Source organism: Gossypium hirsutum, chromosome D06, assembly GCF_007990345.1.
Source record: "Gossypium hirsutum isolate 1008001.06 chromosome D06, Gossypium_hirsutum_v2.1, whole genome shotgun sequence".
Lineage (NCBI taxonomy): Eukaryota > Viridiplantae > Streptophyta > Magnoliopsida > Malvales > Malvaceae > Gossypium > Gossypium hirsutum.
In genome coordinates this window covers 24394080-24418352 of record NC_053442.1, presented here as the reverse complement: position 1 = coordinate 24418352, position 24273 = coordinate 24394080, and the positions used below count along the sequence as shown (strand labels likewise).

Here is a 24273-nt window from a genome sequence, read left to right as displayed (position 1 = left end):
CAATGGAAAATATTGAAGCCACAACGGCGGATCTTACTTCCCTGGCGGTGTAGTGGAACAGATTGAAGCTACGATGGCGAATCTGGTTCCCCCGACATTGCAATTAAAAATATTGAAGCCACAACGACGGATCTTACTTCCCTGGCGGTATAGTGGAACAGATTGAAGCTACGAGGGCGGATCTGGTTCCCCCGACATTGCAATTAAAAATATTGAAGCCACAATGGCGGATCTTACTTCTCTGGCGGTGCAGCGGAACAGATTGAAGTCATAACGACGAATCTTGTTTCCTCGACATTGCAGTTAAAACAGACTGAGAAAGCAAATCTTATCCCCCTGAAGTTGCAGTGGGGCAGATTGAAGATGGTGAATCTTATCTCCCTGAAGTTGCAGTGGAGCAGATTAAAGCCAATAGTCTTATCTCCCTGAGGTTGCGGTGGAGTGGATTAAAATAAAAAATCTTATCTCTCTAAAGTTGCAGAGGGCAGATCGCATTTAGTCTTATCTCCTTGAAGTTACAGAGGAGCAGACTGAAAAAGCAAATCTTATCCCCCTGAAGTTGCAGTGGGGCAGATTGAAGCTACAAGTCTTATCTTCCCGAAGTTGCAGTGGAGTAGACTAGAGATAGCAAATTTTATTCTTTTGAGAAGCTACAAGATACAACTCCTATCTCCCTGACGTTGTAGTAGAGTGGATTGAAGCCCTAGTTCCTATACCTCTGAAGATGCAGTAGGATGGAATGAAACTACTTGAAGGAGAAGAGCCCCAAAGCCCAACACAGCCAAGCAAAATTGGTCATTTCTAAAGTCTTTACTCTGTTCTCGTTACACGATAACGAGTAAAGAGGGGCAGCTGTAATAGACCAATTTTGGTCTGGCTAAAAACCAACATCCCAAATACATTTGGCCCAATTGGCCTAAAATTAACCCTAGCCCACAACATGTTTTCCGTAGCAATGGAAGCAGAAACCGCAGATCGCACCGCTCGCACGTTCTCCATTTGCAGCAACGTCCCCATCACCCCACGTTCAGCGATTCCTCGCATCCACCATGCGTGTTCATCTTACAAATGAACCAAGAACAATATTATAGATGAGAGAAAAAATGGGGGGTTTTTTGAGTGTTTTGCTTCTGTAAAGAGTGGCTATAAAAGCCAATCGATTTTGTAAAAGTGGGGGGAGCATGTGTTGAAAAGTATTGAAGAAAACAGAAAAACAGAGAATAAAAAAAACAATTTTGAAGGTATTGAGTGGGTTCCGTTTTTCCTTTCTCTTTACTGTTTTGTTCCTTTTTTATTTTCTTCCTTGTTTTTTAAAACAAATAAACGAAATAACGAGGGAAAAATAGAAGTTTCTTACCAGTAGATGCACGCCGTCGGGATTCTTGCTGGTTCTCGGTGTGAGGAGCGGGGAAGGGACTGGTTGCTGTGGCTGCATTTGAAATAGAATAATTTTTAGGGTTTGAAATGGGTTTTATTGGCTGCAAATGAAATGGATTTTAACTTTTAAACATTGATGGGTTATTTGTGTTTTTAATCCTTCCATTTTATCCTATCATTTCAAAACCTTTTTTTTTTGTTTTCAAATTTTTCCATGAAATATCGAATCTGTTTTATTTTAGTCCAGTGTTGTGCAGTGTTTTTGGGTAATTTGCTCCTTCGGCCCTCCCCCTGTTACGCGTGTTTTAAATTACTCACTTTCTTGTTTTGATTTTCAAATTCTGTTTGTTTTTTAATTTAATCCTTAATTTGTTATTTTTAGCTTTTTTATTATATTGTTAATACTGTTTATTTATATTATTATTACTGTATTATTATTAGTTTATTATTATATTATATATTATTATTATACTTACTTATAGATGCGTGTATGCATATTAATACATATATATATTTTAATTTTTTAAATATATATACTATATACATATTTTATTATTATTTTATTTTCACAGTTTTATATATATACATTTATATTTCATAATCTTTATATGTTTTCCCAATTTGTATAATTTATATGTTTATACAATTTTTTATAACATGTACATAGGGGTGAGCAAAATTCGATTCGACTCGAAAAAATCGAAAAAAAATTCGAATTTCGAGTTAAACGAATCGAGTTATTCGAGTTAATCGAGTTATTCGAATCAACTCGAATTTTTTTTTCGAATTTCGAGTTCGAATCAAGTTGAGTTTTCGAATTCCAATAACTCGAATAATTCGAATAATTCGAATATCAAACTATAATATTTTACATTTTTACCCTAAACTCCCAAACTTTTTTATTTTTCCCTTAAAACTTTTACTCCTTCCCACTTTCCCCCAAAACTTTTACTCCCCTCCCCTCCCAACCCCCCAATCTACCCAAAATCCATTTCCCAGCAAAATTTTACTCTTGCATTTACTTTTTCTCAAAATTTTACTCCCCAAAACCCTCAAAACCTTTTATTTTTCCCCAAAATTTTTACTCCCTCCCACTTTTCCCCTAAAACTTTTATTCTCTTCCCATCCCACCTCCCATCTTCCCCAAACCCTCCCCCCTCCAATTTTTTTAATATTTTCCCTCCAAAATTTTACTCCCCCTATTTACTTTCCCTCAAACTTTTATTCCCCAAAACTTTTTATTTTCCTCCTAAACTTTTACTTCTCACCATTTACTCTCAAATAAAAAATCAAAATTATCCAAAAAAAAATCACTAAACATAAATAGCAATAATTTTATTTATATATATTATTTATATTATTAAATTAAATTTCACATTTTATATTATTTATATTATTGAATTGTTTAGTCATATTGAATATTTATATTAAAATTGAATTCTTAATTATGCCATAAAATATCTGTGTTAAAATTTTATATTGGTATCAATTTCACATTTTATTTTTAAAATAACTTTTATTAAAAAATCATATTTTTATATCTAATATATTTTTTAATTCCAAAATACATAGTGATAAGAATCTGAAGATAATTGAAACAACTAAGCAAACAAATAAGCTAACCAGTATATAAAAAATTAATAAATAATTTATGAGGTGATGAAAGTTAATAAAAATTTTGATTAAGGTGGACAAATTTTATTACGATGGGTGACAATGGTTACAAGGATCCAAAATTATTTTTTAAAATTAACTCGAACAAATATATTTGATTCGATTCGATTCGAATTCCATCTCACTCGACTCGATTCGAGAAAATTTCAAATAAAGTTAGGATGATAAAATGAGATTCAAAAACTCGATTAACTCGAAAATTTTCGATTCGATCGAATGCTCACCCCTACATGTACATATATATTTTTATACTCTATTCAAAGCTATTATAAATATTTTCCACGTTTTTATATTTACTAATATATTATACTTATACTTTTTTTAAAAAAATGTATGAATATATTTTATATGTATTTTATTTTTATTTTATTTTTATGACTTATGTATTCATATAGATATATGCATTAACATTTTATAATACTTATGCATTTTTTCCTCTTATATCCATACACATATTTGCAAAATTCGTTTATATATCATACTTATGTATACATATAATTTAAATTAAAGTTTGTTTCATATTGTACATTAACTTTTTAACATACCTTTTAAAAATATATATTTTGGTTTCGTCGAAACATTAAAATCATTTTCTTTCGATTCAAAAGCTTTAAAATAATGCAATAATCGATATTCGGGATTTTCGAGGAAATTGAGCCCTAACGTATTGGGTTCTGATTTTCTTTATTAATCATAAATAATCGGGAATATTCTTTATTCAAAATGCATAAGTATACAAATCATTTTCGGGAATTTAATTTGTTGTGTCCTAATGTATTGGGCATGACATATTGCTTTCTCGAAATGAAGATTTTCTTATAAAATAAAGCGATATTCAAAGTTTGGGGATTTTGAGATATTGTACCCAACGTATTGGGTCTCGATTTCTTCGTCTGACTTAAACATTTGATTATCCTTTTTAGATTTCATCATTTGAGTTTTTTTAAAAAAAAACTTTTTACCCTCGACCCTAAGACATTAAATAATCAATTTGGTACCGATTTTTGGGCGTTACGAGGGTGCTAACCCTTCCTCGTGCGTAACTGACTCCCGAACCTGTTTTCTTAAAATTCGCAGACCAGAATCGTTTTTAATGTGAGCCGATCACACCTCAATAAAGAATCGATAGCGACTCTAATTTTTGTTTTTTTTAAAAAAAAAGTCGACAACTTATTTTTTGTTTTCAAAAAAATGGTTTCGACAATGTTCATAACAAATTATTAATATAGAATAATTAGAATTAGAATTATTTCATCAATATTGTTTTATTATCAATGTAGCAGTTATTATCACTTAATTAGTATTATAATTATATACCAATTAAAACTAATATTTAAGACTATAAATATATGCATTAGCAATACATTTTCATTCAAAATAACTTATAAATAAGTACTAGAAAAATCATATTTTAGCATCATTTAATGAGTTTTGTTTCAATCACTAAAAAAATGTATGATTTTCATTATTATTTGAGATGTTTAATTTTTATTATTTGAAATCTATTAGTTTTACTATTTTCTTATTTTAACAATATTTGCATAATTATGCATGTTATTTACCATTATGTTGTGAAATATCACGTCAAAAGCAATAAATTATTAAAACAATGGTTCTTTGTAGGACAAAATTTTTACTCATAGTCAAATAACAAGTTATTTTATCTAATTACTTAATGTTTTACTATCAGTATCTCTAACTTTTTATTTCCATTACTTTTAAAATGTTATTTTATTCTCTCAATTTAAAAAAAAAATTAATAGACTTTTATTATAAATTAGACAATTCTTATTTAATTAGTAAATATATTTTTTTAAATTATAAGAATATATTATTTAATAATTTTAAAAAATAAATACGTAAAATTACATGCAACACATGACATGGGAACTATTATATTTAAAATAAATAATCTATACTATATAAATTAAGAGTTTAACTAAGTTAAAATCACCCATTAATTGAGTTCCAACTCAACTACGAAATTGCCAAAATTCATTTATTATTTACAAGACAATAAATATTGTTTTGAGGATTTTTGTTTCTTCTTATATTATTATATAAAATCTCGAAAAATCATATATATGATAAGTAGAGTTGTCCAATGACAAAGCAAGGCAACCCACTTGGCCCGATAGGCCTAGTCCGATTTGAGTTGGGCTTGGACCATTATTTTATTGGCTCAAACTAGCCTAACCCAACCTAAATTTGATTTAATTAATTAAGATTATTTTTAAAATTTTAAATTTAATAATAAAATATATAAATATTAATGTAAAATATATTTCAAATTTTTTATTAATATTATGAACAATGAAACATGTTTATGGGTCTAGCTGTCTCAAAAACATCCTTGAACTTGAAATTTTTTCTTTTTAAATCGAATAGTGACCCAGCCCATAAATAGTTCTAATAATAAAATTTAAATCTAAAATAATATAGTTTTTATTTATTTAACTTCACTATTTCAATCAAAATTATATTTATTTATTACATAATTATTTTTACCTAGTGTACCATAATATAATATATATTAAGTCTGAATTGGATTATAGATTCAAGTAATCGATCAACTTAACCGAAACCAGAATCGATTAAACTAATTAAATTAATTTGGCTGACTTAACTTTAACCAAATTATGGTGGTATGATACATGTTCTTTTTCTTTGAAACCTTGGCACTAAAACATGAATACCCGGAGGGATTTTATTGGTTCCTCGTTTCAAAATAATCTTTACCAACACTTGAAAGGTACATATATTAAACGTAATTAAAGGATTTTTTTTTTGGCTTGGTGTTGGTTGGTACATATTGAATCAATCCATAGAGGAAGGACATGGAAATTTTGGTGAAGTAGATGGCCCCAAAATTGATAGCTATGGCTTCCTAAAAGCATGTGGAAAGTTGGGGATTGGATAAACCTAAATGATTACTTTGAATAAATTGATTAACCGGTAAATTTATCAAAGTTTGGATCAAGAATTAGTCCTCTATCACTCCTAATATTTGAATTCTAATCAGCTGGACTGAAAATCGATTAATATATTAATTTGGATATAGCGGTTAAATTAGTTTCTAAGTGAATCATTTAAAATTGATAAAAAATTTGAAATTAGAATAAAAAATCGACGTTTGAACTGGTTGAACACGTTCTATAAATTTATATTTATTTATTGTTACTCCATGAATCAAATCAATTGAATTAAATATTAATAATCTAATTTATTCAATCACCGATCCGTTTATTAAAACATTACTCCTAATTAATATAAGTAATAATACAATTTATTTATATTTGATATGTGGTACATAAATTTATATATTGATAGTGAATATATGTTGATAGGTCGCTAAAAACCCTTTCAAAATAAGTATAATTAATTAATTTTGGCTTAAAGTTAGAAAACCGTCTTAGTAGAAAAAATAAAAAAGCAATTAAGCTATAAGGAAAAAAAAAGTTCATCCTATCAAATCCTTAATAACTCTTAAAAAATCAATTAGATTTTTTTATTAACGGAAATTGTCAATTAACTGGTTTGATCATTAACAGAACTGACGTGACAGACGATGTTGATATGGTAGACATACTGATGTGACATATCGCGTCAGAAAAAATTAAATTTTAAAAATATATTTTAAAATTAATCAAATATATATACATCTAAAATGAACTTGAACAACAGTTTGTCCAGATTTAAATGAATCTAGACAACTGTTTATCCAAATTCATTCAAGATGAGTGTAAAATTATGAAAAATTTAAAAATTATTGTTAGAGTTGTGTGACCCAAATTTCTGTTAAAGAAATAAAATATAGTGACAAAATAGAGAGATCTGTGGGGGCGAAGGTCGAGGGTCGAAGGTGTTTCAACCTTACTACACTGCTTCTATTTGACATTGATTAGAATAAGGTTTTTTAACCTATAAATAGATGTAGTCTAAAATCCTTTTGTATCATTCGAATTTGACATTAGTGAATTTTCTTCTCCTCCGCCCGTGGTTTTCCCCCAAAAGGGTTTCCACGTAAAATCTGTGTGTTCTTATTTTTTTTCTTTCTTATTGCTTTGCGATCATTATATATAATCATTATTGACGTTCAATTTTTACAATTATAAAGTTATTATAAATATTATAAAATTTTAAATATGTAAAAAAATTATTAGTAATTTATATAAAATTGTAAAAGAAAAAAGTTTTGCATGTTTAAATTTTTTACAGATTTAGTTTTGCATAATTAAATTAAACAGAAAGTCTCAACTTCTAAGGAGGAGAAAGTTTTAGGTTTTGAGGGAAAGTCTGATGGATAGTGATGATTCAATTCAAGCCTAGGGAATATTGAGCAGGATTATGTTTAAGCTTGTACTCTAATACAACACAAATACATATATTATCAAGTCTTTCATATGTATGTATGTTTTTTTTCTTTTAATTATTATCTTATTTGTTTGGTTTGGGTATATATGGGGTTTACTTTGCTTTAAATTTAAAAATGCAAAACTAGTATAAATTTGTGGGTGAGTTAATTTGATTTGAAATAGTTATTCAATGAAGGTGCATTAAGTAAGCATTGTAGAATAAAATTATAATCTATATGAAATATGTGTAATCTTTGATTACTTTAGATTTTTTGGGTTTACTTTTTAAAAATTTTAAATAATAATTTTGATAGCAAAGTCTGTCTTGTGTCAAAGGTTAGGTTTTCTCCGTCTGCCTTGTTGCACGAGTTTCGCTTTTGGAGTTTTATTTGTTAGGGTTTTGTTGCCAGCGGAGTTCTTGGTTTCTAGGTTTGTGGGTGCGACATGGCTAATCTCAATATGATGAATACAAATCTGGTCAATATTAACATTATGGATGAAGAGAAAGATCCCATGGAGGTGGTAGGGGACGATATAGCTGTCTAGAATATGGGTTGTGCTGGTAGGTTGAGTTCTCACGGATAGTATTGTGAATTTTCCATCATTAAAAAATATTTTGGTTGATTTGTGGCATCCGCTGAGAGGGGTGTCTATCACAGAGATTGAAGACAATCATATTTTGTTTCGGTTTTATAGCGAGATTAATTTGAAGCAAGTTATGAATGGTATGCCATGGTTTTTCAATCAACATATTATTGTGTTCCATAAACTAAGAAAGGGTAAGGAACCATTTACAATTCCTCTCTGGACTACGATTTTTTTAGTGCATATCCACAATTTACCCGTTGGATTTATAATGGAAGGGATGGCAAGACAATTCAGGGACTTTATTGGAGAATTCATGGAGTATGATGCATCGTTGGTGACAAGGGGGATAAGCAAGTTTATGCAGATTAGAGTTGTAATTGATATTAGGATCCTACTTAAAAGGAAGAAACGGTTTGGTATTGGGTAGAACAAATTTATATATGCGTTGTTTCAATATGAAAAATTGTCGTTGTTTTATTTTTTTTATGTGGCCGTCTTGGTCATAAAGAGGGCTTCTATCTGGTTAGATTAACATTAGGTAATCAACAAGTGGATTTTGGCCGAGACCTATCTTTGAGGGCTATGCTAAGGAGGGGAAGGCAGTTGGTGAGTAAATGGTTGCGGGAGGAATCAAAGAATGATAGGTGGGCAAGTATGGAAATTGAAGGGGAAAGTAAAGAGAGGAGTTTTGGCACTTATGTAACCAATTGAAGTGAACATAAAGGAGGTACGGGTTCGGTAGGGTACTTTGTGTGACATATAAGGAAGCCCATTGACATAAGGATTGAAGATAGGATGGGGTAACTTGAGAAAATGGGAGATGGATCAGAGTTGAAAGATATGCCTGTCGAATTTGTTGATGGGAAGAAATTGCAGAGATTTAATTTAGAAGTAGGTGTTTTAGATAACAATAAAGGGGTTGTTGGAGTTGGGAATGGAAAATGCAATATTGGCGGCTGCTAACAAGCAGGCCGACCAGACACAATGAAAATCTTCAGTTGGAATGTTCGTGGCCTGGGGTAACTACTGACAATCAAACGTCTCAAAAACAAGTTGAGGCACATTCGGCCTCAAATTTTATTTTTTATGGAAACAAAGGTTTCTAGTAAACAAATGGAGAAAATAAGACGGCAGTGTGGGTTTGAGCATAGAATTGATGTCGACATGGAAGGGATTATAAGGGGCTTATCGTTAGGGTGGAGAGAGGGGTTGAATTTATCTTTAAAATTTTTTTCGAAGTCTCATATTGATGTGGGGGTGGATGAAGGAAATGAGATGGTAGTATGGAGATTCACGGGTTTTTATGGAGCGCCTATGGAGCATGCTAAAAAGGAGTCATAGGATTTATTAAGGCATCTGAAGCGTGGGAAGAATAAGCCATGGTTAATTTTGGGAGATTTTAATGAAATCCTATTTTCTTTTGAAAAACAAGGGGGTAGAATTTGTGAGTAAAGATAGATAGTTGCTTTTAGAGCAGTGCTAGAAGAGTGTGAGATGAGTGATTTAGGTTTTTCTAGGCAATGGTACACATGGGAGAGATGTAGGTTGGTCGGAAATAATATTAGGGAAAGATTGGACAGAGGGGTAGCTAACCCAGAATGGTGGGATCTTTTTACAGGGTACTCGGTGAGTCATCTACAACATAGTTTTTTAGATCATTGTTCGATGGTCGTGGATACAAATGGGGATGAGAGCTTACGATTCGGGAAACGACAATGGCAACTTCTTTTCAATGCCGATTGGATATTGGATAAAGGTTTTGAGGAGCGAGTTGAACATGGGTGGACTTTAAATGAACAAGATATTCTGGTGAAGCTGAAGGAGTTAGGGGTAAGTTTGAGAAATTAGGCAAAAAAGGAGAAAGGATTACGAGAATGTCAAACAACAGAATTAAATTCTAGACTGTTTGAATTGAGTGCTGATGAGATTAGTGATGCAGTTTTGGCGGAGATTACAGAGGTCAAATTGGAGTTGAATTTCGAAGCCGATAGGGAGAAACTATTTTGGGAACAAAGGGCGAGAATCAATTGGCTTCGGATGGGGGATAGAAATACGACATTCTTTTATAGGATTACTTCCTACCATAAGAAAAAGAGCATGATTAAGGGGATGGAAAATGATTTTGGGAATTAGATTAATGATTTTGACGAAATTTCTAAAACTGCTACAGGGTATTTTAAAGATTTATTTTCGTCAAAAGAGGTCGACAATTGTGATAAATTACTCTCGGCAATATCACCATGTATTACGGAAGAGTTTAATGAGAAATTAATGGTGGATTTTAAATCAGAAGAGGTTGTTGAGGCAATGAAAACCATAGCTCCTCTTAAAGCATCGGATAAAGATGACTTTCTGTAATATTTTTTCAAAAGTGTTGGCATGTAGTAGGGGATGAAGTTACTAGGTATTGTTTGGATGTGCTAAATGGTCGAAGGAACATAGAGGAGGTGAACCATACAAGTTTCTTATTCCTAAGGTGAATTCACCGAAGTCTATGAGTCAGTTTTGTTTTATTAGCCTTTGCAATGTGATTTATAAAATTATCTCAAAAGTGTTAGTCAACAAATTTCGTCAAGTGCTTCACTATTGTATAGATGACACCCAATGGGCGTTTGTACCGAGAAGGAAAATCACAAACAACATTTTTGTGGCATATGAAATTTTACACTCGTTCAAGAGAAAAAGAGGGAATTCAAATAGAGGTTTTTCTTTAGAACTCGATATGAGCAAAGCGTATGACAAGGTCGAATTGTGTTTTTTGAAGAAAATGATGGGTAGAATGGGTTTTTGTGAGGAGTGTATTTCACTTATAATGAGGTGTATCACAAGTGTATTGTATACACTGGTGATTAATAGAACACATGAGGAAGAGTTTTGGCCTACAATAGGATTAAGGCAAGGTGACCCTCTAAGCCCGTATTTGTTTTTAATTTGTGCGGAAGGATTCTCACGCTTACTTGACATGGCTAGGAGGGAGTGAAGGCTTTTGGGGGGCAAGGATAGGGAGAAGCGGTATTTCGGTGACACGTTTATTTTTTGCTGATGATAGTGTGTTGTTTGAAAAGGCATCAACTGACGGTGCAAATATTATGAAAAATATGATCAAGGAATATGAAGCGGTGTTGGGACAATTGGTTAATTTCGACAAGTATCTAATCTATTTCAGTGGTAATGTTGAACAAGAAATACAGGAACAGGTGGGTAGAATTTTGGGAGTGCGGATTTCTAATAATCTAGATAAGTATTTGGGATTGCCAATAATGGTTGGATGTAGGAAAAATCATGCTTTTGTTGAAATTAAAGAATGCTTTGTTAAGATGATGAATAATTGGAGTGTGCACTATTTATCTGCTAAGGGTAGGGAAGTATTTCTAAAGTCCGTTTTACAAGCTATTCCGATCTACGCGATGCAATGTTTTAAGTTACCAGTTTCATTTTGCCGTGAGCTTGAGAACATAATGTGCAAGTTTTGGTGGTGTAACTCCAAAACTGACAAAGGCTTTCATTGGTGCAAATGGAGTGATATGTGTATCCCCAAAACAAAGGGAGGGATAGGTTTTAAGGAACTATCAATGTTTAATACAACCCTGTTGGCGAAGTAGGGGTGGAAAATTATTATGCAGCCTAATTGTTTGTTTGCACGTGTAATGAAAGCAAAATACTTCCCAAAGGGGGAATTCATGAGTGCAGAGTTAGGTTCTTACCCTTCCTATACCTGGCAAAGTATATGGGGAGCTAGACGACTCCTTGAGGTGGGGGTTGGATGGAGAATCGGGGACAGTAAGACCGTAAATATTTGGAATGATGCATGGTTGCCGGGACTAGGAAATGGTAGGGTGCATTGTCAACATATTGATATTCTATACATTATGGTGTCAGATTTAATTGATAGGGATTTTGTTACCTGGAAATAGGATGCTATTCGTTCATTATTCGGCGAGGAGCAGCTGGAAAGGATCCTCTTAATCCCATTGGCAAACAGTGAACCACAGGATGCGTTAATATAGAGAGGCGATAATATAAGAATTTATACAGTCAAAAGTGGTTATAAGTGGCTAATTACAGGGGAGGGATCTAAGATACAAAATAAATTTCTATATCAATTCTTTACAAAAATATGGGCTCTTAATGTGCCAAGCAAGATACGTATACATATGTGGAAGGTTGCTAATGAATTTCTGCATGTACTACATAATCTGAGAGCCCGCAAGTTGGTGGTAAACACGTTTTGTCTAATAGGCCGAGTAGAAGAAGAAACGGTGAGCCACCTTTTTCGGGATTGCAGCTTTACTCAACAGGTATTGGGGGATTTGAGGGTGGTTAATCCAACAAACAACAGAGAATCCAATTGGAAAAATGGTTAGCATTAGAGTTTGAGAATCATAGTAATGAAAAATGCAAAATTATAACTATTTCTTACTGGGCTTTATGGTACAATCGAAACAGAATCTACCATGAAAGGACAAGGGAACGAGCACATGAAATTGTGGGATTTATCAGAGCATATTGCACAGAAATAACGCAAATGGGTGAAATCTTGAAGAACGTGCATGAGATTAATAACTATGTGTGGAAACCACCTATTGATAATGTTATAAAAATTAATTTTGACGCTTCGTTTAATTAGCATTCTCGAAGATCATATTCAGGAATCATTGCGCGGAATAAGGAATGATTTGTGATGGCATCGTGTACTTACCCATGGGAGAATATTTCAGATCCGATAATGGCTAAGGTGAAGGCGTGTTTGCAGGCTGTTACTATGGCAGAAGAAATAGGCTTTCAAGATATATGTGTTGAGGGAGATGCGTTAACTGTAATCAGAAAACTAAACTCTGCAGAAGAAGATAGATCATGTATTAGCAGTCTGATCCAAGAAATCAAGGGAGAACCCCCCAAATTTAAAAGATTGCATTTCAAATGCGTACCAAGGGAAGCCAATAAAACAGCACATGGGATGGCATTGGAAGGGCGGAGATATGAAGATCCCCAATGCTGGATGGAAAATGTATCGAGTGCGGAGGAAGGACTGGTGAAGCGCGATAGGAGTAGTGGCGATGATGGTGGATGACTAGAATTGTTGAGTTTGGACTATGTGCGTTTGGTCAGTCCGATGAACTCGTGGAGATTGACAGAGACTAGGGTTCGAAAAGTCAGCTTTTGGATGTTCATGGGTAATCGGTCTCTTGAATGGCTGATGCACAAAAGAAGTTGCTTAAAGTGCTAAGAAAAGAATGGGATTCCAGGCCTTTTTTCTTTTTCTTTTTGTTCAGCTTGAGTCTGTTTGTTTCCTTTTCCAAGTTTGTTTTTTTTTTCTGTGTGCTTTCCGTTAATTATATTTATGATTTTGCGAGTTTCAAAGCACCTTTCTAGTGTCCAATTAAAGAAGGACAATTGAAGGGTCATTTGTTTTAAGGTCTGTACCTGATTCAATTTCTTTTATAATTAATAGCATCAGTTGGCATTCAAAATATATATATATGCAAAACTATTTTTTTTATAATTTTATATAAATTACTAATATTTTGTTACATATTTAAATTTTTATAATATTTACAATATTTTTATAATATTTAGTAATTTTTAATATTTTTTACAATGTTTAAATTTTTTATAGTTTTGCACTCATCTTGAATGAATCTAGATATATAATTTTTTATTTTTAGCATGCCACATCAATGTAATCTACCATGTCAACATGTCATGTTAGTATCATTTGTCAAGTTAGGTCATTAATGGTCAAATCGGTCAACTAATAGTTTTTGTTAATGGAAGGGTTGAATTATTTTAATAAAATCAATTACTAAATCATTAAAATGTTAATCATACAAAAACATATGGAAGGGTATAAAATTACTTTTAAATATATTCAAGTTAACATATTTTTTAATATTTATATATTATTATATTCTTACAAATTTAAATTTATGTGACAAATATTATAAGCACAAAATAAATTGGTTCGTACTTAACTCAAGTCTTGAATATTAAAGCTTAAACTTGATCCATATTTTAATTTTTAAACGAAGCTTTTGGTATTGAATTTTAAATTTAAGTGGATAAATTGATAGATGTGATGACTTATAAAAATGGTATACGGAAGAAATGACATCACTTGATCCGTGAGGAAGACAATGTGATTAGATACTATTTATTGAAACAATGGGTATGTGGTACGTGTTTCTTTCCTTACATTTGATAACCCAACTTGGGTTTTATCAAATGATTGGAGCCAACTCAATTTGAAGCTTGCAATACAAGGGAGAAAAAGGGGTTGTTTAATTCTATTGCTTCAACTCTGATTCTGTTTCCTACTTGAAGAAGGAAACGTGGATGGCATTCATTACAAACACCCCTCCAAATGATTGTCTTTTTCTATACTTTACTGCATATAAATGATGGCTCCTAAATCAATAATTTAACAAAGGGACTAAATCTCAACTTTTGCAAAGTAGGAAGATGAAGTTGACAATTAACCCATAAACCTCCAAATCAATTGCAATAGCAATAATATCAGAAATTCCAATGATTGTTCATATTTAGCATCTCTTCCTTATAAAATAAAGTATGTTATTCGTATTGGAAAAAACAACGTCAATAAAAGAGAAGAAGAATTTTTTATTTGTATGAATGAAACAAGTGACAGCCTAACATATAACTTTATTCCTTTCTCATTTTAAATTGAAACGTTCAAAAGCTATTATCACACCACTTAATACCATTCCTTTCAAACAAAAACCCCAGCAATTATGTCCCACGTACTTGTACTTTTACTTAAAAGTTTCAAATCCAAGGGGTAAATCTCAAAATTAGTTTAATGTGTAATTGTATACATAAACTTATAATTTGATTCAATTCTTGTAAATTATTGATACAACATCATTTTATGTTGATTAATACATACATCATCATACCAACATATACCAGGTCATATGTCACATTGACAACTTTTATAAGAATTTGTAAGGTGAGCAACAATTGAATTAACATTATCGAATATAAATATTTATATTTTATTTTGGTATTGTATATATTGGAGGGCAGAAAGTTGTTAGCAAATTAAGGTGACAAAAAAGGGGGTGTCAAAAAAGATTAAAGAGAGAATGAGAGCAAGAGAGTTGAAAGTCTATTTAGGAGAGAAATTGTTTAGTCCCTTAGATCCAAAAACTCTTAAAGTGTTCTCTCTGATAATTTTTAAGATGCCACCAGTCGTTCATGTTGGTTTTAAATTTCTTACAAGTTATTGTAGCTCGATTTTCGATCTATAAGTGTCTACTTATAAGGTTTTATTTAATCAAAATTATTAGCTCATAAGATCACAATTATGTAAACTGAACTTGTATAAAAAATATAATTTGATGTCTTTTTTGTGATAAGACTATACTTTATCTATTATTTGGTAATATACTTAATAAAATGAAGAGATTTATGAGAATTCATATTCTCACTTTAAGGGCAACCGTTGTGGAAATCCACAAAGAAAGGCAACATCAGAGAAAATCAGTCATGTTGTCAGATTGACACGGTCAAGCCCGACACAGTTGGGTTGCTTTTCATCACCTTGGGTTGCCGTTGTGGATCAAGTACCACATTTTTGGTCACTCTCACTAACCGACCGACGAAGTAACCTTTCAGTTTTCAATCAGAGATCCAGGACATGTTCAACCTTTTTTGTCGGTCGCTGATCTCAATCTGGGTTCACACACCCCAGACCCACATCTCACATGCAAGCATTAACATAATAATGTTGGCAAAAAACAACAGAACGTTTGGAAACTAATAACAGTTTTCTGTGTTTAATCCCTGATCACTAGAATTAGAAGCAGGGACAAAGTCCTCCCCTAGATAAATGGGATGATTTCCTTTTTTGTCCTTACAAATTTAAAATTTAATTTTAATCCTTTTCAGCTTATCAGAAATTGCATATTTGATCACTCCAAAGAACTATTCATTCAATTTTAGACCACTTTAACATAATTTTTTTTTAACCTTGACCTCCAAATTCTTTTAATTTCTCGACCTCTCTCCCTGATTAAAAGTCGAGCACTCCACCAAGTCGGTTGGTAAAATCAAACAAGGAACAATTTCATGCCAACGAAAAAGGCAAAATCAAGCAAAATTTTTCTTCTGCTCATTAAATCTCCGCGTATGGTTCCTGAGACTACAACCAAAGGGCTCAAATTTACAACTAAAAAGAAACTAGCAAAATACAACCATCTTGTTGGGTGGAGTAATGAGTGATAAGGTATGCGAGGTCTCTTACGCACAAATCTTTTGGAATTCAATTCAATCGGGATCGAATGTAGCTACTAAATTGGTAAAAGGTTGAGTCATGGATCTCTACAATTATAATTTACTTACTGTGCTAAGTTCTAAAAACAAATGGGGTTAGTGATAAATAGAGACTAATAATGTTATGAACACACACAAAAAAAAGGCACAATCTTTTCAGTTTCTCCAGGCATAAACAAGCAAAGAGAAGCCCATGGGAGCACATAACTCACTCTCCTCAACGCTTTCCCACTCCATTACCGAAGAGCTGCACCCCGAAGAAGCCGAAGACATCGAAATGGAGGAAGACGAAGAACTCCTAGCACTCCTCAACAAGCTTCTCCTTTTCTTCTTCCATTCAATCCCATCACTACACGGACTTTGCTGCCCCAAAACCACACCCTCCTTGAAAGGATCCTCCATGGTTTCAGTGCCTTGGTTCTCGAACTTGAAGATGAAAACGGCTGGACGCCCATTGTTGCCATCTTTATCGGACAACCAGCTGTAGACATCCCACGAGACTCCTATCCATACCCCATCCACTTCAATCCTCTCATTCCCTCTAAATTTCCATTTAAGCCGCTTTATTTGCAATACCCTTTTGTTATCCACGCTCAAGCACAGCCTTGCATCCTCGTTTACCCTACAATCGATCGAGATATCCCTTAATTTGCCTCCGAATCTGGCTTTTGTGTTGTAAACTCTGCTCCCCAACACGTGCTCTTTTCTCAAAACAAGAGTTTGGCTGCCTCTACTCCCAGGGTTTTGAGCTCTAGTTCGAGTATAAGCTTCCTTGGTAGCATCGCCGACGAGAAGCGTCATTTCACCGTCGACAACGACGGCAACGAAGAACCCAGAGTCGGGTTCAGGTCCGGATCCGAACTTTGCCCTTGAAAGGTCCCAGAAAATTTTCACATTAGGGACAGTGGCGCTGCTGACGTTTTTACAACCTTTTTTCTTCCAAAAAGCAAAGGATTTGATATTGAGATGAAAATGGAGGGCAGAGGATGAAAGGACGGAGAGAGGAGAAGAGGGAAGGTGGTGGTGATGGTGGTGGTGGTGGAGGTGGAGGGAGTGGCCAAGGAAGGTGCGGGACCAGGTTAAGGAAAAAAGGCCTATATTTGTGTCGTAGAGACTTGTAGCGAGGCTAGTTTTAGCGGCGGATTGTGGCGACGGCATATGGCGGTTGTCTGCGGCGGCGGAAGGGCGGAAGCAAGAAGGGAAGGGCGGAAAATGGCGGTAGCGTTGGGGGGACATTATTTAATTTTGTTTGTGTGCGAATTTGAAGGGGGCCTTTTTATGGAAGCTATATATGGGGATTGGGGATGGACAAAGAAGGAGACTTTACATTTCCTACCTGACAATCTAATGACTTTTTTATCATTAAATAAAAATAACTTTAATGGTTTAATCACAAAGCCGGATTAATGAGTTAAAATAATACTACAAGGCACAAAACCTTTAGTTATCATACCAAATTTCTTTCTATTAAGTATTATTTAAAGATAATTCTAGATCCAATTTCAACCCATTTTTTAAACCTCGGATTATTTATAAGATTAAATTAAGTTGGATTTGTATGAGTTTAGATTGATTATAGGTTATATTTTTAAGTTTAAGTCTTACCATATTTATTTATTCAAACGTCTAAATATATTTCGGTTTTTAGTCCATTGTTACTCTTAAAATACTTGAAAATGAGATGCAGCCTTTGATCTTGGCATCTTCTCTCAATTTGATTTCTGAATTTTCTTTTTGTCCACCTTTAAAAATATATATAAAATCTAAGAAAATCTAAAATGATATTTAAAAAAGGGGTTGAGTAAGCTCAAATTAGACTTGCTTTACATTTGCATGCTCATTTAGGGTTGTATAAGCGAAAACTCAAAATCATTATATGCAATTTGATTTATTTAAAAGAGGACCATTTTTACCTTTTAAAAGTAAAACGGATGAACCTACTTTAATTACAACACGTTTTTAATCCATCAACCAAAGTGTTCATCACGTGACCAAAACTAACAACTAAAATGGATGGTATGATATTGTAATTACAAGATTTGGATTTCTCTTCAATAATTACCATGAATTATATTGGATTTGGTTAATTATATTTTAATGTAAATTTTAAAAAAAAAATTAAAAGTCATCATGATTAACTATCCGTGTAATTTTCTATTCTCACCCATTTATCTAAGAACGGAAGAATGTAATTTGATGGTCCAATTACTCTGAATTCAATTATTTAGTTGCTTTCTCAATACATGATGAATTTCTTTTAATTTTAAATATTTGATATTTTAATATTCAAATATCTTATTTAAAGTTTCAATGTTAAAAAAAATTTAAATTTAATAAAGGTCAATTAATAGTATTATCCATTTGACGTTTATTTTTAAACTTGATAATTGCATCAAACATCCCATTATCGAGGTTATGTAAATTAGGTTCTTCCATTATATCGCTAATTTTACTATTAGATGTCACATCATATCTTGTTTGATATAATTTAAAATGAATATTGTAAAAATGAATATTTTAAAAATATTAGTTTTGAGGTTTTTGAAGATTTTATAGAAGCTTTTAGTTGACTCTTTCTTCTCTTTTATCTTTTCTTTTTAGTTTTTACCTTTAAAAGTTATACAACAATGTTCTATTTTTTTAAAATTTTCATTTTAAATTCAACTACATAAGATTTAATGTGTCATTTAACAATTTTAGTTACGAAAGTCAATAGTTTAAGATGTAGTTAGAATGCTTTGAAGTGAGGGCATAGTTTAGTAATGTCTAATGGAATTAACTCTTTTTTAAATTAGATAAATAGAAAGATTAAATTATTAAAGTTAAAAGCAACTGAATCTTTAAATGAAGAATGGTTGAGGGTGTGAAAATATCTGAAAATTAAGGCCAGGCCAGCTTTGTTGACTTAAGAAGGGGGTAATTTCCCATAATGATATTGGTTGTTTATCACATGAAAAAAAAGAGAAATTTGTGTTTATGATTAATGATTTCCCTGAAAATATTTTGGAAACACTGCTTGAAATTGCCTAAAATTATTGAAGTAAGACCACTTTAGATTACGGTGGATTTTAGTTTTCCTTTAATTGTTGAGTAATTTATTTAAGGGTAAACTATAAAAATAATTAATTTTGTTTGCATTAGTTTATATTTCAGTCGCTTATATTTAAAATGCTATGTTTTAGTCACTTGTGTTATTATTTTGTTTCAAAATGATCACTCTACCGTTAAATTTCGTTATCTCCCTAACGATAATCCTATGTAGCACTCCAATTAGATTTTAAGTGCCAACTTAAATTTTCAAATAGGATAAAAAAAAATTTTAATTAAATAAATTTTATGAAAAAGGTAAAAAGGAGTCGATTAATCTCTTTCATTACCGAATATTCCCCACCTTTCCTCACCATCACATTCTTCCCACACAAATCCCCCCAAATTCACTCATTCCATATCTCCAATCCCTCTCTCTCCCTCTCTCTTCTCTTTTGTTTTGTTTTCTTCACCTTCCGCATCAAACATCTTCCGCTGTCTAGCATAACTGAATCCTTGCCGAGAAAAATGATATCCCGACGGCAACTGGGTGCGAAGGTTCTGGTCTCCTCTGACAATCCCAATGTTTGGATTTTTGGATGATTATGGTTTGCTAAACCCTTGATGATATCAAGATGCATCTCTCCGACACCGAGTACGACCCTTATCTCCAAAACGGTAAGTCTCTTTCATGATTTTCAATTTAATTGCTTTTTTCAATTACAAATCTGGTTCTTTACTAACATTGTAAGGTATTTGCAGTAAACAATGTAGGTACAATAAATAAAAACAATAGAATTTGGGAGGTTCCTGTTGAAGAGTTTGATATTGTGATTGATGTTAATGTAAAAGGGATTGCAAATGTGTTATGCCATTTTATCTCGTTGATGCTGCCAAAAAGTCGAGGGGATATTGTTAATATGTCTTCTGGATGGGGGAGATCTGGTGCTGCTTTGGTAAATTCATGATTTCATCTTGTACACATTTTTGTACATCTTGAATTGTTCTTTTTTAAATATCATGTTTAATACAGGAAATCATCCAAGGCATAGCTAAACGAAAATTCATAGTTGTTTACATGAAATGAAGGAGCCATTGTCGTAAACAACAAAAATGAATTTATAAGCAGTTGAATGTTTTTTTAAAGCTTTTAGAAGGAAGCATGTAAAGTCGGGAGTAATTTAGAAACTCAGAGAATTTTTCGAGAATATTAAAAATTTTCAAAGCGGTAGGGTTCACACGGTCATATGGCCAGAATATACCTTAAATAATAAGTTTATCATTCCCTGCAACCTTGGACATTAAGTAATTCAAAAATCATTCGTTTAACCAATTTAAAACACAATCAAACACATTTAAAACATATCAAAATAATCATCCTAGGTGCCTAACCAATGTACCCTCATTGGTACAACATTTATATCATCAATTTATATTATCAAAACATCATTCAAATTCAAATTATAAACATTTTACCTAGTTTATGAATATTTAAACATCAATTTAACATGCCATAATAAAATTTCAAAAACAAACACATGTTTATATGTATATACCAAACCAATATTAAATTTATAACCTCATTTACATTTAATCCACAAAATAACTATTATTTAGACACTAGGTACATGACGACACAAAAGGATAAACATCACCACATTTGAGACCGGGATCGTTGTTGGATGTTGAATCGACGATCAAAAGTTAAGTACCTAACCTGCACACGGAAAACAAAATCGTACGCTGAGTAAAAACTTTGTGGTATTTCTATAATCCGAATATTTAAAAACAAAATAATATAATAGGCACAATTAAATTATAAGGATATATTAATGTCTAGTATCATGACTATCATTTTTCATTTATTAAACAATATCCTAATTTACACAATTGTTATATAAATGGTTATTCACATATCAAACCATATTTATTCATATAATGGCATTAGCCACACAATACTCACTTCATGAATACATCATTTCATACCATACTCAATTCATGAGTATATAACTCATATATTCCATGTATTGCCAACATATTTACATTCTATTTTCCATTCACTATATCACTTCCATTTCTCATACCATGCCATTTCAATTTCAATTTCAATTATAAAATATTATTATTTATTTACCCCTATTAATACGACTCGAACTCGGACGGATACACAGATCCAACCAAACACACCAGTTTGGCACCCAGTACCTCATTGGATAAATCCGAAGTAATAACTGCGCCCAACACTATATAAATTTGACACACAGTGTCTCATCGGTTAAACCGAAGTAAATTGACACCCAGTGCCTCATCGACTTGAAGTTGAAGAAATCCCTAAACTCTTCCAATCCTATGACATGCCATCTATATCTGACTCAGCCCGATACAGTTAATAGGGTTCCAATTTACTTTTCAAATACAACCAATATCCAATTATCATATTTGCACGTTATCATATTTACGCATATATATTCATTTCAATTCAAATAATCAATACATTCATAATATATATACCAATTCAATCCATTTCTATCAACTTTAATTCAATTCAATCAATATAAATTCAATAAATTCATCACATACCAAATCAATCCATTTCAATTGTAAAACACAATAATTCTCATTTGAACGTTTACCATATACATTAAATTGAATTATAACAATTAATAACTAATTTCAGATTATATAAATACAAACTAAGAATTCTGAGCTATTCGACGTCGACTTTATCTTTCCCCTTTTTAGTCGAGGATTCCGGTACGACGTTACCTACGGAATTAAAACAATTAAAATTCATCAATATAACACAATTCAATTTCATATTTAATATTTCAATTTTGACTCAATATTTGCCTAACTTTCAATTTAGTCCCTAAACCAAGACTAATTTTTATTCTTCACAATTAATGTTATATTTCTACACAAATTTCACTTTAAACTAAATTTAACTCCCTATTTTCACTTAAACCCATAAATTTTGAATTTTTCACAATTTAGTCCCTATTACTCAAAATTTACAATTTATTTTACAATTTAATTCTTTTTCATTTCTAGCTTAAAAATCTATCAATTCAATCCCTAATAATAAGATTATTCAACATAAACACTTAAAAACTCAATAATTTCTAAAATTTCGACATGAGTCGGGTAGTATTTAACACTGGAATTCCAAAAACATAAAAAAATACAAGAAAAAAGAGACTAAATTGACTAACCAATTGAACCTAGAAACTTGCCTTTCGTCTTCTTCTTTCTCCATTTTCTTTCTTTTTCTTTCTATTTCGTTTTGGTTTTCTATTCCTTTTTCTTTTATTTATTTGTTTTATTATTATAATAATATATATACTTAAATATTAAGTAACATATTATAATATATATTTTAACTTAAAATATTATAATAATTTCATCCTTATGCCGCCTCATTTATAAACTATGAAAAAATTGCTTCTCTAGTCCTTTTAATTTTTTATCTATAATTCAACTTTGCTCTATATGCAATTTAGTCCTTATACCTAATTACTCTTAATTCATGCAAATTCACTTAACCAAAACCTAATTAACTACAAAACTAGCTTCGTAAATATTTTAAATAAATATTTACGAGTTTGATTTACAGTAATGGAGTCTCGAAAATACACTTTACGACAACCGTAACTATTGGGTCGTTACAGTCCTGGTGTGATAAATACCGAGATGCTTTAATCTTGCTTCGAAAATCCAGCCTTGGGATATCAGACATCTGATGCATGGTATTTTTTTCCTTAGTTTATGTAGTTCTACATTTATGCCTTAATACCAATTTTATTATATGATGCTCACATATGTTCCTCTTCGTTTTAAATGCGTCAACAACCCATAAATTCTAATAGTTTTTGGAAAACTGATCTTTTAGTTCAACTCATTGGAAGATAGGTCTTTAAAGGCAGCTACAATTATACTCAACCTTACTGTAGCAAACAATGGTGTGTCCCTCACCGTTTGATGAAAATACAGTTGCCATTTTTAGATTCCGTTCATCTTGTAGTTATGATATAAGCCTTTGAACAATCAAATGACGAATTCCCTTGCATTGCATATGAACAAATTGTATCATTTTATATCCGTCCCATTTCTTTACCCGCATGTCTCATTATTCGTTAGCATCAATTTCTTACATTACTTAGACATTGTAAGGTTTTTTTTTGGCTGAAAATTATAAGAGTTTACTTGCAAAGACTCATTTAGTATTGCCAGTACATCGAAGATAAATTTGTATCAAACTTTTTCGTAACTTTGAAGCTAGTTACTTCGGGTATGGATAATTGTATGATAAAATATTATGTTGAATTCTGATACTTTTGTAGATCTTATTTATTTACTTGTTGCTGTCTAATCATATGGTCATAGTTTGATGCTATGGAATTTATCTCTTGCACTAGATAACCTTATTTTGGAATGCCAGTTATTGAAATAAACCCATATTTTGACCTATAATGGTACAGAAATGTCAAATTTGTTTTAATTTTTCAATGTATTTGGAAGATCTTTGAAATGTTGTATTTTTATATTCATGTTCAAATACGTGCCAGATATAACATGGTTATTCCATTAAAAATAAGGAGTGAAAGCATAGTTTGTATTATCTAGCGTGTTACTTTGATTTTTTGAACCAATTTTAAAGTTTTAAGATACCATTGGGTATTATCTAGCGTGTTACTCTATTGTAAACTCATTCTTTCTGGCTTGACTATGCTTCTTTATTTTGGGTATTAAGTTTGTTTGAATGTTATATTTGAAATGCTACTTCATGTTAAACAATTATCCCTATGGCTATAAGGAACTTGTTGTGTGTGAGGATATTGATCAGGTTTGTTTCACGTATTATTCATAGATGAAGCTACTTTGAGTTCTTAGTCTTTTGCTTCGTTTGTTGTCTAGGTCCGTGTTGTGATGGAAAAATATCCTCCCTACCTATCAATTTTCT

At 31.9% G+C, this 24273-nt stretch overlaps 1 protein-coding gene and 2 long non-coding RNA genes across 3 annotated transcripts; 1 reads left to right on the top strand and 2 right to left on the bottom strand.

The window, feature by feature from the left end:
- Positions 1-11998: 11998 nt before the first annotated feature.
- Positions 11999-13427, bottom strand: LOC107901665 (uncharacterized). Its single transcript, XR_001685355.2, has 2 exons — positions 12923-13427; positions 11999-12829 (listed from the first exon to the last, which is right to left on the bottom strand). It is a non-coding gene; the product is annotated as an uncharacterized lncRNA (long non-coding RNA).
- A 2679-nt stretch (positions 13428-16106) lies between these two features.
- On the bottom strand, positions 16107-17619 carry LOC107901666 (uncharacterized). Its single transcript, XM_016827754.2, has one exon. It carries the CDS (start codon positions 17520-17522, stop codon positions 16443-16445), a length of 1080 nt encoding a protein of 359 aa, XP_016683243.1. The 5' UTR covers positions 17523-17619; the 3' UTR covers positions 16107-16442.
- A 2019-nt stretch (positions 17620-19638) lies between these two features.
- On the top strand, positions 19639-20413 carry LOC107900362 (uncharacterized). The gene is made up of 2 exons (XR_001684915.2): positions 19639-19991; positions 20076-20413. It is a non-coding gene; the product is annotated as an uncharacterized lncRNA (long non-coding RNA).
- The last annotated feature ends 3860 nt before the right edge of the window (positions 20414-24273 follow it).